Below are 14366 nucleotides of genomic sequence, written 5' to 3'. Positions count from 1 at the left end.
TATATAATCGATTGTGTTCTTCCAATTCAATTTGATAATCGATAGTAAAATTTGTCCGATTTTACAACACTAGTAAAGTGTGAGTTTTTCAGTGGATGTTAAGTTTCATCTACATGTATTTCAGATTTACAAATCCTGATGACAAAGCCTGGTTTGAGAAGAGTTTGAATGTTGTCATTAATGATCACATTGATGCATCACTTGTTGACACGTGTCATCCAGAACCATACTTTGTGGATTTTCTTCGTGATGCTCCAGAACCCACAGGAGAAGAAAGTGATGATGCTGCACTAGAAGCTCCCAAAATATATGAACGGGTAACAGTATATGCTTGACCTCACCATAACTATGAGTGGTACAATATAGGTGGTATTTGTTTCCTATTTTATTGACATTTCTTTTTTCCTTTTTTTCCTCATAGATCTCCTCTTATGAGACATTGAATGACAAACTGCTGACTTACATGGAACAGTACAACGAGTTAGTCAGGGGGGCTCATATGGATCTTGTCTTCTTCAAGGATGCCATGGTGCATCTTATCAAGGTTAGTGATCTCTCTTAAATTTTGTTTAAAAGCAACCATTTATACATAAAATAAAGCAAGGGTTTAAAAGTTCAGTTGGTTTTTATATCTTTCTTGAGTAATACAGATAAAACCAACTAATACATTAAAACCTGTGTACACTTCCACAATTAATGGCATTTTGACATTCTTGGACCTATGCTTTTCATCCCAAAATTTAAAAACAGCTACTAAGTATTGTCAATGAGGAAGCTAATCCTTGGAGCACAAAAAACAAGCATGCCAAGGGCCAATCTCCATGGGCATGATCACATTAAGCACTATGAGCTAATCCCAGGAGTGCATAATGCTTTGGGCTGATCTCAGCAGGTCATAAGACAAACCTTAGGGCTGATCCAAGGAAGAAAATGCCTAGAGGGATGATTCCTAAAAGCACAGACATACAAAAAACTTGGCTAATCCCAGGAGTGCACAATAATACTTTGGACCGATCCAAGCAGGGTTCAGAGACTGAGTACCTTTGAGAATCCCTTTTATTTGTTGGCATTTAGCAAGCAGACTGTTCCCTTCACCAAAATTTTCAAATGTGTCTCGGACTGTCTCCCCATAACTAAAGTTGATTTCCTAGTTTGAACCTTCAGTTTCCATTAACCTGGCAGGTCCAGTTTGGCAGTGGTTCTAAAAAAAAAAGTTAAGTAAGGAATTTCATTCCATGTATTTGTTTTAATTTGAAGATTTATTTTTGATAACAGATATCCAGAATTATTGGTACCCCACGAGGAAATGCTCTGCTGGTGGGAGTTGGAGGATCAGGAAAACAATCACTAACTCGTCTAGCCTCCTTCATCGCAGGCTACAGAATATTCCAGATTACACTCTCAAGGTTAGCAATAAACCAAGTGTAACTTCAGTTACTTCACCAGTAATTACAAATCTGTAAAGATGCTCCCAGGTACCTCTCATACAGGGTACCAAAGCTTCATTTAATATAATGTTATAATGGCACTGTTAATATGAAAAACTAATGTCTCTTGAAACAAAGAAAATAAGCAACAATCAAATACTCTTGATTTAACTGAAAAATATTGTTGACATGCAAGTAATGCACAATGAAACTTAATCAACAGGACATACAATGTTGGCAATTTGATGGATGATTTGAAGTTTATGTATCGTGTTGCTGGATGTGAAGGGAAAGGAATCACATTTATTTTTACCGACAATGAAATCAAAGATGAAGCATTCCTTGAATACTTGAACAATGTTCTGAGTTCAGGAGAGGTAAGTTATACTAGTATCAGATGGTCCCCAATTCGAGACAGTTCCATTGTAAAGTGCATGTTGTTCTATGATGTAACTTTTTGGGAGTATATTTCATTCTCACTTTAATCAGAATATACTTCAGTGACCTTTGGTCAAGGTCACATTCATATATTGTTTGATATGAATCTTTACTTTCTGATGGAATTGCTAAAAGTTCTGTATTTTTGCAATGACCTATGCTTTTGAGGTAAAAAAAAATAATAATTACAGATCTAGACCAACATAAAAAAAGTATTCCATGAAGTGATTATCAGATGGCAACTTATTTCTTTTTGAGCTTTTGCAATGAAGCTTAAGATGATGATTAATTCATTATATCATACATGTTAACTCTACCGATTTAGGCGGGAGTCTACCGCTTTTTCACTCAATCTCCCGCCTACCGATTTTATTCCTAAATCTACCGCTTTTCTATAAAAGTTTTGTCTAAAGTATTTTGGGTTCGCTTGGGTATCCATTTTTGAAGCCACTCGTCTGAAAATCTCGTAAGATATCGCGTGATTTGACCCAGAAGCATACAAACGCTTTTTTTGTACCGATGTGTACATAGATTTTAAGCACATATTTGATAACGACTACAGTACAAAACTCGGTGATTACATTGGTTACGATACATTTTCTCGACATTACTGCCATGAAAAAGAAGATACAGCATTTTAGAATTGGATGAAAATGTTTCACACCGTCTATGAAAGCACAGAAGCTCACAGTTTTATCAATAAAGTCAATAGAAATCACTCGATTGACCAAGTCATGAGGCACATCTCTACTTTCGTTTTCGATCATCGCGGGAAATCTGATATCTTGAACGAAAGATAGGAACTAGTTTTACATCTATATTAAACTATGTCATCATTTGTTGTGTTTGATAACTGAATAAACATTCAGAATTATTGCTTCTAGGCTATATCAGCAAAGATCACTCTTCAAAAGGTTAAGTTAAGCAGCCAGTCAAAGCAAAATGATGAACATGAAAAATATTTGAATTTGTGTTAGTTATCTCAAACTTAGGTCTTTCTGTCTACTTCTTGCAGTTGATATTTAAGATTAATTCTTGTAGTTTTCATTTAAGTCCAAACATATATATTACATGAAATGTATCTTCATAAATCCAAGCGTAAAACAACGCGCGCAATGCTACCGCTTTTGAGGTCTGAATCTCCCTATTTTTCATAACAACAGGTTAACATGTATGATTATATCAAAGATTAGTTTCTAGATTTCAATTTGCTAAAATTTGTCTCTGGATAACACCTTTAATGAAATTTAATCTATATATCCACTAAATTAGCTTGTGTTTGCTATTGTTTGACAGATACATATTAGGTAAAACAAAGCACTTATTTACTGGATTCTCAGACAGAATGTATTTTGCTGAAACCTCTTGCCAAACTGTTACTTCACTTTTAAGCAGTTCTTGAGACTTACAGAACACATGTTGCCCTCGAACTGAATAAATGTACATTGTAAGCTTAATGATTTGATTGAAACCGATAAAAAAAAATGTTTAAAGTTAAATCAATTATTTGCAGGTTTCTAATTTGTTTGCCAAAGATGAACTGGATGAAATTACACAGGAATTGATTGCAGTAATGAAGAAAGAAATGCCAAGATGTCCTCCCACATTTGAAAACTTGTATGATTATTTCATCTCCAGGGCAAGAAAAAATCTGCATACAGTCTTGTGCTTCTCTCCGGTGAGTCTTTTTCTTAATCAGTTGATTGAATATGTGTTTTTAAACAACAGAAGGATCATTTTAAGTTTCTCTGTGCGGCACACCTCTTTCTTTGAACTTTAGGAATTTTGTTCTTCTCAATTTTCACTAAGCCAGCCAAATTTAACCGAAATAGCACAATGCACCCTTCAGTCAAGGGGACACAAATCATTTAAATAAGGGCCAAATCAGATTCCAGACTGAGATAATAAATTCACAATCAATGTCTCATTGAATAAAAATATCTTTCATACAGGTTGGAGAAAAGTTCCGAACAAGGGCATTAAAATTCCCTGGACTTATATCTGGTTGCACCATGGATTGGTTCAGTCGATGGCCAAAAGATGCTTTGATTGCTGTATCTGGACATTTTCTTAACAATTACCATATTGTCTGCAGCAACGAAATTAAGGAACAGGTTGTCAACACAATGGGAGTGGTCCATGATAATGTAGCTTCTGTTTGTGTTGAATATTTTCAAAGGTGAGTGATATTCATGAATGCTACAAATATGCAACTGCATTTCAAGTCATTGTAGCAAGGTCACTGGCAGAAAAAAAATGTTTTAAAAAAGATAGTGTCCGAAAAGTTTGCTAAATGTGACAAAAATTTATTTGAAACTATTGAGCTCATAAGTAAAAGAGAGAATAAAATAAATTTTTGACCAAAGGAAATTAATTTAAAGCTCACTAAATTTATGTAGGAGCAGATTAGTTTCATTGTTTTTACTAATCTACTCCCTTACAGAAATCTCGAATAGGAACCTTTATTAATGTTTTTAATAGGTCTTACTGCAAGGGAGAGTGTATTCTTTTTTATTAGCTCACCTGAGCTGAAGGGTGCAAAACACAGTTTTAAGTATGACGTTATTGTGACTTTATCAAGTGAGGGACAAGCAAAAGTGACCCCTATAAAAAAACAATATGAAGCCTTATTACATAGACATCTATATATCAATGGAAAGATAAAATTATGAATTTTTTTAATATCAAGGAATAATCCATTCATCACTTACTACAAACATGTATTTGAGGCACAAAATACAAGGAAAAGGGGCATTTATGTGTCCGAAAGGAGTACGCATATGCATTTTTACCCCCCTTGAGTAACAAACAGCGAAAAAATCAGAAAATATCAGTTTTATGCATTTGACAGAACAAGTCCTTAGCTTTCTTTTTGATGTACTTTCAGGGTACATTTTCCAGCTTTTAAAAGAGCTACTTTACCTGCTAATCCACTTATGTAATTCTGCACGTGTGAAAACCGGATGTTTTGAGAGTTACCTCCCACTATTAAAATGTCACAAAAAAAATAATTTTAAAAAAATATATGCATATTTCTTTCATTTTATTGTAAGATAAGACTCTACCTTATGCAAGCAAAAACAAAAAAAGATGCAATGTTTATGTACAATTTCTATAAATAGCAAGCAAACCCCTACCCAGCATGCTTCTCTCTGGGAAAACCCCTCTGGATTTTATATGAAACTGTGTCTAGCTACCTTAAAGGAAATAAAACATTTTTGTAATTGCTTTTTTTAAATTTAGATACAAAGAGGACAAAATTACAAAAAGTTTGGTGTATAAAAAGTTGAATTTGGTCAAGAAATAGCCAAGATATTGTCAATTTAGTACGACATGTTTATGACATTGTACGACTTCTTAAACAGGACTGGGCGGATAAATTTCAAAACTGACTATTGACTTCCAAGTTCTACTTCATTTCATATAATGAACACCAATGAGCAAGCTCAGCTTTTGAATATTAATAGCATGTTAGAATATGAATGGAAGAAATCTAAAAACAAGTGAAATTTTCTATATTTTACCCAAATATCTAGATGTAATTTCAACAATCAGGAATAAATTTAATGTGAAACAGGCACAGTAGTGTTAAACTGACAGATTGACCCAAAAGTCTGGACAATGTAAAAAATACTCATTAATTTATGTCATATAAAAATATTGAATATATGTCTTAATAGAAACCAATATCTATATGCATGTATTCTCAATCAACCATGAATAAGTGTCTTCAAGGTCATGACCTCATGAAGCTGACATCACACTTTGACGTCATAATCACACTTTGACGTCATAATGCAAATGCATCATAATGTAAAATAACACATCACAATTACCTTTGTGGTGTCATAATATGGCATATCACAGTCTTATCTATCATACATGTATCTATGCATACCATGAACATGTGACCACTGTGTAATAATTTCATGATTTAAACAATAACATGCCTCCAGCTGAAAGGCGCAAGCCAGGAAGGAAAACGAAGAGTAACACATTCAGAAAAGGACACCAACCGTGGAACAAGGAGAAGAAGTTGTCTCTCAGCAATGACGTCTGCAACACAGCGCTCACTAGTGTCACTCGTCCAGATATGACCGTTTACAAAGCCACGTCAAAGAGCTACGATGGGCCTCCTAACACTGTTCCCTGGAAGTTGAGACCTAAAAAGCAAATTACAGATTTAAAGGAAACATGTGAAGATTCATCAGAGAATATCATTGTTAACTTTACAAAATTACAAGATTGTATTAAATTATGCATGCGCCACAACTGTAAAAGGCCGGATAGTGTGAACACGTCGATTGTTCACAGAAAGGGAATGTGTATATCACTTCAAACTAAATGTAATAGATGTTCATTTGATACCAAACCATGCAAGTTATACACAGAATGTATAAAACAAAACAGGGGTCCAGCAGCTGGATGTTTAAATGAGGGACTATCTATGGCCACTCTGAAATCAAAAATGGGGGGATCAGACGTACAGATGTTAATGGCCTGTTTAGACATTCGTAGTCCCTGTTTAACTAATGTCAACAATAAAAAAATCACTAAACAGTGTGAAAAAATGGTTGTAATGAATGAAAATACAATGATGGAAAATCAGAAGTTTGTCGCGGATGTGGCAACCTGCCTCGGAAAGGGAAATCTTGTCGACGTAGAAAGGGACACATGCTACAACAATCGCAACCAAACCGGTTATGAGGCAGCTAGCCAATCCTTCAGTCCAATAATTGAAAAAATGACAGGTTATAACCTTCCTGTTGCCATGGCAACAGCAAATAAAATATGTTCAAAAATTAATAGTTGTAATCATGATGTAAAAAAATGTTCTCTAACTTATAATACTGATGAATCCATTTCTTCGAGTGAGGCGAAACTTGCCAACAAAAACTTGGAGAAAATTCACAGTGCTAAATTACTCACTATAAACTCTGTAACCAGTGACGTGAGTGCTCAAATAGGCAAAGTCGTGAGAGAATTTGGCCAAAAAAATGGTAAAAATATTAAATACTTTCAGTGTTTTGTTCATCGATTACATACTCTCCAGAAAAAAGTGAAAAGCATATGTTTTTCGAAACTTCTGCCTGGTTATCAAAAAGACATTTTTCAGCAAAAACTTGCGACATGTGTACGTTCTTGGGTGAGATTAGAGCTTGTGCGTATTCAAAAAACTCACACTTCTGACACTTTTGCGCCCAAAGCGCTACTGGCAGTAAAAAACATGATAGACTATTTCAGCAGGTCCCACAGTAGATGTGGGGAAAGATCTTTTGTATGCCGAGCTAATACAGATTCATTTAATACACAGTTTCTGCCATACGGACAGTACTTGGAACTTGCGGCTGAAGACCGTGGAAAAATAGAATCTGTATTAAGCAAATCGTTATCACTGGAAGTTTTAAATAAAATATCACTTCTGTATACTACAAATCAATGGGAGAGCCTACATCACAGATTTTTTACGTATGCTCCAAAATCTGTGCTGTATAAAAGAAATTTTAATGGACTTTGTCATTCGGCCTGCCACTCAGCAACATTTGGAACAGGCAGATTATCTGTGCTTTAAGCAAAATGCCTTGGATTAAATTTTTCGAATTGTGCCCCTTTCTTTCAGTTTATGACTCGAAAAGATATACTGTCCTTATATCATTCACAGAGAGAAAAAAAACTGTGAAGTACAAAATACAACGATATCTGGCAAAATGCAGAAAAAGTACGGTAATCGAAAAATTAGACAAGAGTCTCTGTACTCAAATGCATGTTCTGAACTGAATGAAATTCACAATTATGGAAAAAATGTCAATAAACAATAAACTGATAAATTGAAATTATTACCAGTGTTCTTCTTACCTAATTAAAAATACAATTTTTAAAGCCATCATGTCCAAAACATGACTTGGCATGCTTGCAATGATTACGTTGCATGTTAATGTGTCCTGGCTCAAGGGATAAATGTTTTATATTGATACACTTTTTCTCGTGACACATGTGAGAAACATGATAATGCTCATTGGAGAATTTACAGTTATTTTCCAAGAAATGAACTAGTCTGTGCACAGTAAAAACTTGTCGCTTATTTCTGAACTGTGGCATTATAATGGCATAACCATCCGAATCGGTCATGCCATACCAAATATAACAATCATTTAAAACATTATATCTGTAAAGCTTTGATAAAAGAAATTGCTATTCTTCTGCTGTAAAAGCTGTTTCATATACTCTAGACAAGATGAATTTTAAAAAAGTAATAAAGAATCCAACAGTCTGAAACAGTAACATCAAAATCATAAACAATAGAGTCATTAGGGTGTTTTCTGAGGGCTTGAATTTGAAATGTGGAGTGAGTGAGGGGGTACTGTAAACCAAGTATTATACGCGTGCGATAAATATCCGCGAGTTCTGCGAGTAACCTCTGCTCGCGGATATTTATCGTCGCGAACCATTTATTCATTATATTCCCATATCATGATTTATTTAGAGTTATTTGCCCGTTTTTCAATACCGATCCCGACGGTTCAACAAGTAACCACGGAAGAACTTTTCTGTTAGTGTACAAGAAGCAGTTGAAATTTAATTACAAACATTCAGAAAAAATAAAAACGAATGGCAAATCTAAAACTATTTGTCTAAAAATGATTAAAATGTCAATAGTCATTTCAGCTTGTGTTATTATTGTTCATTTTTTGTTACAGACGAGTCAGAGATAGCCTGGTTAATTACGGCTAATTATGGCCCAGTCCTGCTCTGTCCCAATTATTTATAATAATTGCCCATTGGCCGTGTAGATCTTAGAAAGCGTCGATTCAATTACCCAATTAGTATGAGGCACTTTTACAATTGAGAGTTTTAAAATCAATTTTCATCTCCTAGATTTTTCCCCGATTTTCGTTTAAGCGTTGTGAAAATGCGAATGAAGTATATTCATGGTAAACATTTTACCATTTTAGGGGCGGATATAAGATTTTAAATGGACGCAATGCACAGAATGTTTTGAATAATGCGTAAGCAGACCTCACGCAGCCATTTTACCTAGTTTATGGGCGGATATAAAATTTTTATTTGATTCAAAAATACTCGTAGAAATAAAAAAAAAATGCGATCACTCGTTCGCGGAAATAAATCGTCGCGGATAAGTTCTCTGGCGGTCAGTCGCGAATAAAAAATGACGCGTATAATAATTGGTTTACAGTATTCAACACCCAACAGAGCTGTGAAAGATGTATCTAATGCATTAAACCAGAGAAAATGTAAACATAAACCTATACTGCATTGTTATGTATATTAAATAAAACTAAGATATCAACTTTCTCTAGCCTAAAGGTAAATAAATGAAGAAAAATGTAATTTTCTCTCCTTCCTTAAGGGTGCAAAACACAGTTTTAAGTATGACGTCATTGTGACTTTATCAAGTGAGTGACAAGCAAAAGTGACCCCTATAAAAAACAATATGAAGCCTTATTACATAGACATCTATATATCAATGGAAAGTTTTTTAAATATCAAGGAATAATCCATTCATCACTTACTACAAACATGTATTTGAGGCACAAAATACAAGGAAAAAGGGGCATTTATGTGTCCGAAAGGAGTACGCATATGCATTTTTACCCCCCTTGAGTAACAAACAGCGAAAAAATCAGAAAATATCAGTTTTATGCATTTGACAGAACAAGTCCTTAGCTTTCTTTTTGATGTACTTTCAGGGTACATTTTCCAGCTTTTAAAAGAGCTACTTTACCTGCTAATCCACTTATGTAATTCTGCACGTGTGAAAACCGGATGTTTTGAGAGTTACCTCCCACTATTAAAATGTCACAAAAAAAATAATTTTAAAGAAATATATGCATATTTCTTTCATTTTATTGTAAGATAAGACTCTACCTTATGCAAGCAAATTAAAACAAAAAAAGATGCAATGTTTATGTACAATTTCTATAAATAGCAGGCAAACCCCTACCCAGCATGCTTCTCTCGGGGAAAACCCCCCTGGATTTTATATGAAACTGTGTCTAGCTACCTTAAAGGAAATAAAACATTTTTGTAATTGCTTTTTTTAAATTTAGACACAAAGAGGACAAAATTACAAAAAGTTTGGTGTATAAAAAGTTGAATTTGGTCAAGAAATAGCCAAGATATTGTCAATTTAGTACGACATGTTTATGACATTGTACGACTTCTTAAACAGGACTGGGCGGATAAATTTCAAAACTGACAATTGACTTCCAAGTTCTACTTCATTTCATATAATGAACACCAATGAGCAAGCTCAGCTTTTGAATATTAATAGCATGTTAGAATATGAATGGAAGAAATCTAAAAACAAGTGAAATTTTCTATATTTTACCCAAATATCTAGATGTAATTTCAACAATCAGGAATAAATTTAATGTGAAACAGGCACAGTAGTGTTAAACTGACAGATTGACCCAAAAGTCTGGACAATGTAAAAAATACTCATTAATTTATGTCATATAAAAATATTGAATATATGTTTTAATAGAAACCAATATCTATATGCATGTATTCTCAATCAACCATGAATAAGTGTCTTCAAGGTCATGACCTCATGAAGCTGACATCACACTTTGACGTCATAATCACACTTTGACGTCATAATGCAAATGCATCATAATGTAAAATAACACATCACAATTACCTTTGTGGTGTCATAATATGGCATATCACAGTCTTATCTATCATACATGTATCTATGCATACCATGAACATGTGACCACTGTGTAATAATTTCATGATTTAAACAATAACATGCCTCCAGCTGAAAGGCGCAAGCCAGGAAGGAAAACGAAGAGTAACACATTCAGAAAAGGACACCAACCGTGGAACAAGGAGAAGAAGTTGTCTCTCAGCAATGACGTCTGCAACACAGCGCTCACTAGTGTCACTCGTCCAGATATGACCGTTTACAAAGCCATGTCAAAGAACTACGATGGACCTACTAAGACTGTTCCCTGGAAGTTGAGACCTAAAAAGCAAATAACAGATTTAAAGGAAACATGTGAAGATTCATCAGAGAATATCATTGTTAACTTTACAAAATTACAAGATTGTATTAAATTATGCATGCGCCACAACTGTAAAAGGCCGGATAGTGTGAACACGTCAATTGTTCACAGAAAGGGAATGTGTATATCACTTCAAACTAAATGTAATAGATGTTCATTTGATACCAAACCATGCAAGTTATACACAGAATGTATAAAACAAAACAGGGGTCCAGCAGCTGGATGTTTAAATGAGGGACTATCTATGGCCACTCTGAAATCAAAAATGGGGGGATCAGACGTACAGATGTTAATGGCCTGTTTAGACATTCGTAGTCCCTGTTTAACTAATGTCAACAATAAAAAAATCACTAAACAGTGTGAAAAAATGGTTGTAATGAATGAAAATACAATGATGGAAAATCAGAAGTTTGTCGCGGATGTGGCAACCTGCCTCGGAAAGGGAAATCTTGTCGACGTAGAAAGGGACACATGCTACAACAATCGCAACCAAACCGGTTATGAGGCAGCTAGCCAATCCTTCAGTCCAATAATTGAAAAAATGACAGGTTATAACCTTCCTGTTGCCATGGCAACAGCAAATAAAATATGTTCAAAAATTAATAGTTGTAATCATGATGTAAAAAAATGTTCTCTAACTTATAATACTGATGAATCCATTTCTTCGAGTGAGGCGAAACTTGCCAACAAAAACTTGGAGAAAATTCACAGTGCTAAATTACTCACTATAAACTCTGTAACCAGTGACGTGAGTGCTCAAATAGGCAAAGTCGTGAGAGAATTTGGCCAAAAAAATGGTAAAAATATTAAATACTTTCAGTGTTTTGTTCATCGATTACATACTCTCCAGAAAAAAGTGAAAAGCATATGTTTTTCGAAACTTCTGCCTGGTTATCAAAAAGACATTTTTCAGCAAAAACTTGCGACATGTGTACGTTCTTGGGTGAGATTAGAGCTTGTGCGTATTCAAAAAACTCACACTTCTGACACTTTTGCGCCCAAAGCGCTACTGGCAGTAAAAAACATGATAGACTATTTCAGCAGGTCCCACAGTAGATGTGGGGAAAGATCTTTTGTATGCCGAGCTAATACAGATTCATTTAATACACAGTTTCTGCCATACGGACAGTACTTGGAACTTGCGGCTGAAGACCGTGGAAAAATAGAATCTGTATTAAGCAAATCGTTATCACTGGAAGTTTTAAATAAAATATCACTTCTGTATACTACAAATCAATGGGAGAGCCTACATCACAGATTTTTTACGTATGCTCCAAAATCTGTGCTGTATAAAAGAAATTTTAATGGACTTTGTCATTCGGCCTGCCACTCAGCAACATTTGGAACAGGCAGATTATCTGTGCTTTAAGCAAAATGCCTTGGATTAAATTTTTCGAATTGTGCCCCTTTCTTTCAGTTTATGACTCGAAAAGATATACTGTCCTTATATCATTCACAGAGAGAAAAAAAACTGTGAAGTACAAAATACAACGATATCTGGCAAAATGTAGAAAAAGTACGGTAATCGAAAAATTAGACAAGAGTCTCTGTACTCAAATGCATGTTCTGAACTGAATGAAATTCACAATTATGGAAAAAATGTCAATAAACAATAAACTGATAAATTGAAATTATTACCAGTGTTCTTCTTACCTAATTAAAAATACAATTTTTAAAGCCATCATGTCCAAAACATGACTTGGCATGCTTGCAATGATTACGTTGCATGTTAATGTGTCCTGGCTCAAGGGATAAATGTTTTATATTGATACACTTTTTCTCGTGACACATGTGAGAAACATGATAATGCTCATTGGAGAATTTACAGTTACTTTCCAAGAAATGAACTAGTCTGTGCACAGTAAAAACTTGTCGCTTATTTCTGAACTGTGGCATTATAATGGCATAACCATCCGAATCGGTCATGCCATACCAAATATAACAATCATTTAAAACATTATATCTGTAAAGCTTTGATAAAAGAAATTGCTATTCTTCTGCTGTAAAAGCTGTTTCATATACTCTAGACAAGATGAATTTTAAAAAAGTAATAAAGAATCCAACAGTCTGAAACAGTAACATCAAAATCATAAACAATAGAGTCATTAGGGTGTTTTCTGAGGGCTTGAATTTGAAATGTGGAGTGAGTGAGGGGGTATTCAACACCCAACAGAGCTGTGAAAGATGTATCTAATGCATTAAACCAGAGAAAATGTAAACATAAACTTATACTGCATTGTTATGTATATTAAATAAAACTAAGATATCAACTTTCTCTAGCCTAAAGGTAAATAAATGAAGAAAAATGTAATTTTCTCTCCTTCCTTAAGGGTGCAAAACACAGTTTTAAGTATGACGTCATTGTGACTTTATCAAGTGAGTGACAAGCAAAAGTGACCCCTATAAAAAACAATATGAAGCCTTATTACATAGACATCTATATATCAATGGAAAGTTTTTTAAATATCAAGGAATAATCCATTCATCACTTACTACAAACATGTATTTGAGGCACAAAATACAAGGAAAATAGGGGCATTTATGTGTCCGAAAGGAGTACGCATATGCATTTTTACCCCCCTTGAGCAACAAACAGCGAACAAATCAGAAAATATCAGTTTTATGCATTTGACAGAATAAGTCCTTAGCTTTTCTTTTTGATGTACTTTCAGGGTACATTTTCCAGCTTTTAAAGAGCTACTTTACCTGCTAATCCACTCACGTAATTCTGCACGTGTGAAAACCGGATGTTTTGAGAGTTACCTCCCACTAGTAGATTCTAGTTTGTTCAAATCATGACCCTTTGGGGGGTTTTAATTCAAGCCCTCCCCTCCATCAGTAAACTCAGTTCTGATCTGATTTGTGCTAGCTGATGTGCTCAGGTGAGCGCTGTGGCCCCTGGGCCTCTTGTTTAAATTATGTAAATGAACACAAAATATATTTTCAGATTTCGTCGACAAACTCATGTGACACCAAAATCTTATTTATCATTTTTGGATGGATACAAAAACCTTTATGGGAAAAAGCATGCAGAAATAAATGAAATGGCAAGCAGGATGAATACTGGTTTAGAAAAACTCATTGAAGCAAGTGCATCTGTGGACCAGCTATCAAAAGAATTAGCTGTAAAGGAAAAGGAATTGGCTGTAGCAAATGTAAAAGCTGATAAAGTAAGTGTCTATCAGAATCCCAAACTGTAAGTGAGTACCCTTGGTAAAAAAAAAAAGAGAAAATAAATTGAGGTCTGACAAAAAAGTTCTTATTTGATTACAGGTTTTGGCAGAAGTAACCGTCAGTGCTACTGCAGCAGAAAAAGTAAAAAGTGAAGTGCAGAAAGTGAAGGACAGAGCCCAGAAGATTGTTGATGAAATTGAGGAGGATAAAAAAATAGCTGAACAAAAACTTGAAGCTGCCAAACCTGCTCTCCAGGAAGCTGAAGATGCTTTAAAGGTAATGGTTCAGCTGTGAATAT

General features: G+C 34.6%; 3 protein-coding genes across 3 annotated transcripts in view; all 3 read left to right on the top strand.

The window, feature by feature from the left end:
* Positions 1–14366, top strand: part of LOC134256625 (dynein axonemal heavy chain 8-like) — a 93673-nt gene that overhangs the window by 22931 nt on the left and 56376 nt on the right. Inside the window, 8 exon segments of the mRNA XM_062739309.1 lie at positions 125–317; positions 422–544; positions 1276–1406; positions 1651–1804; positions 3379–3543; positions 3818–4044; positions 13842–14064; positions 14168–14344. Coding sequence (XP_062595293.1) covers positions 125–317; positions 422–544; positions 1276–1406; positions 1651–1804; positions 3379–3543; positions 3818–4044; positions 13842–14064; positions 14168–14344 — 1393 coding nt within the window.
* Positions 5812–7437, top strand: LOC134256626 (uncharacterized). The gene has a single exon (XM_062739310.1). The coding sequence runs from the start codon at positions 5812–5814 to the stop codon at positions 7435–7437; it is 1626 nt and encodes a 541-aa protein (XP_062595294.1).
* Positions 10638–12263, top strand: LOC134256624 (uncharacterized). Its single transcript, XM_062739308.1, has one exon. It carries the CDS (start codon positions 10638–10640, stop codon positions 12261–12263), a length of 1626 nt encoding a protein of 541 aa, XP_062595292.1.

This window comes from Saccostrea cucullata, unplaced genomic scaffold (assembly GCF_032062105.1).
Source record: "Saccostrea cucullata isolate Sc308-1 unplaced genomic scaffold, CSIRO_AGI_Scuc_v1 ctg4094, whole genome shotgun sequence".
NCBI lineage: Eukaryota > Metazoa > Mollusca > Bivalvia > Ostreida > Ostreidae > Saccostrea > Saccostrea cuccullata.
Note: the sequence above shows the minus strand (reverse complement) of the source record. Positions and strands in the feature narration are given on the sequence as shown.

Bases quoted from the DNA above. Each gene is read 5' to 3' on its own strand.
- LOC134256626 (XM_062739310.1), top strand. From the start codon at position 5,812: ATGCCTCCAGCTGAAAGGCGCAAGCCAGGAAGGAAAACGAAGAGTAAC.
- LOC134256624 (XM_062739308.1), top strand. From the start codon at position 10,638: ATGCCTCCAGCTGAAAGGCGCAAGCCAGGAAGGAAAACGAAGAGTAAC.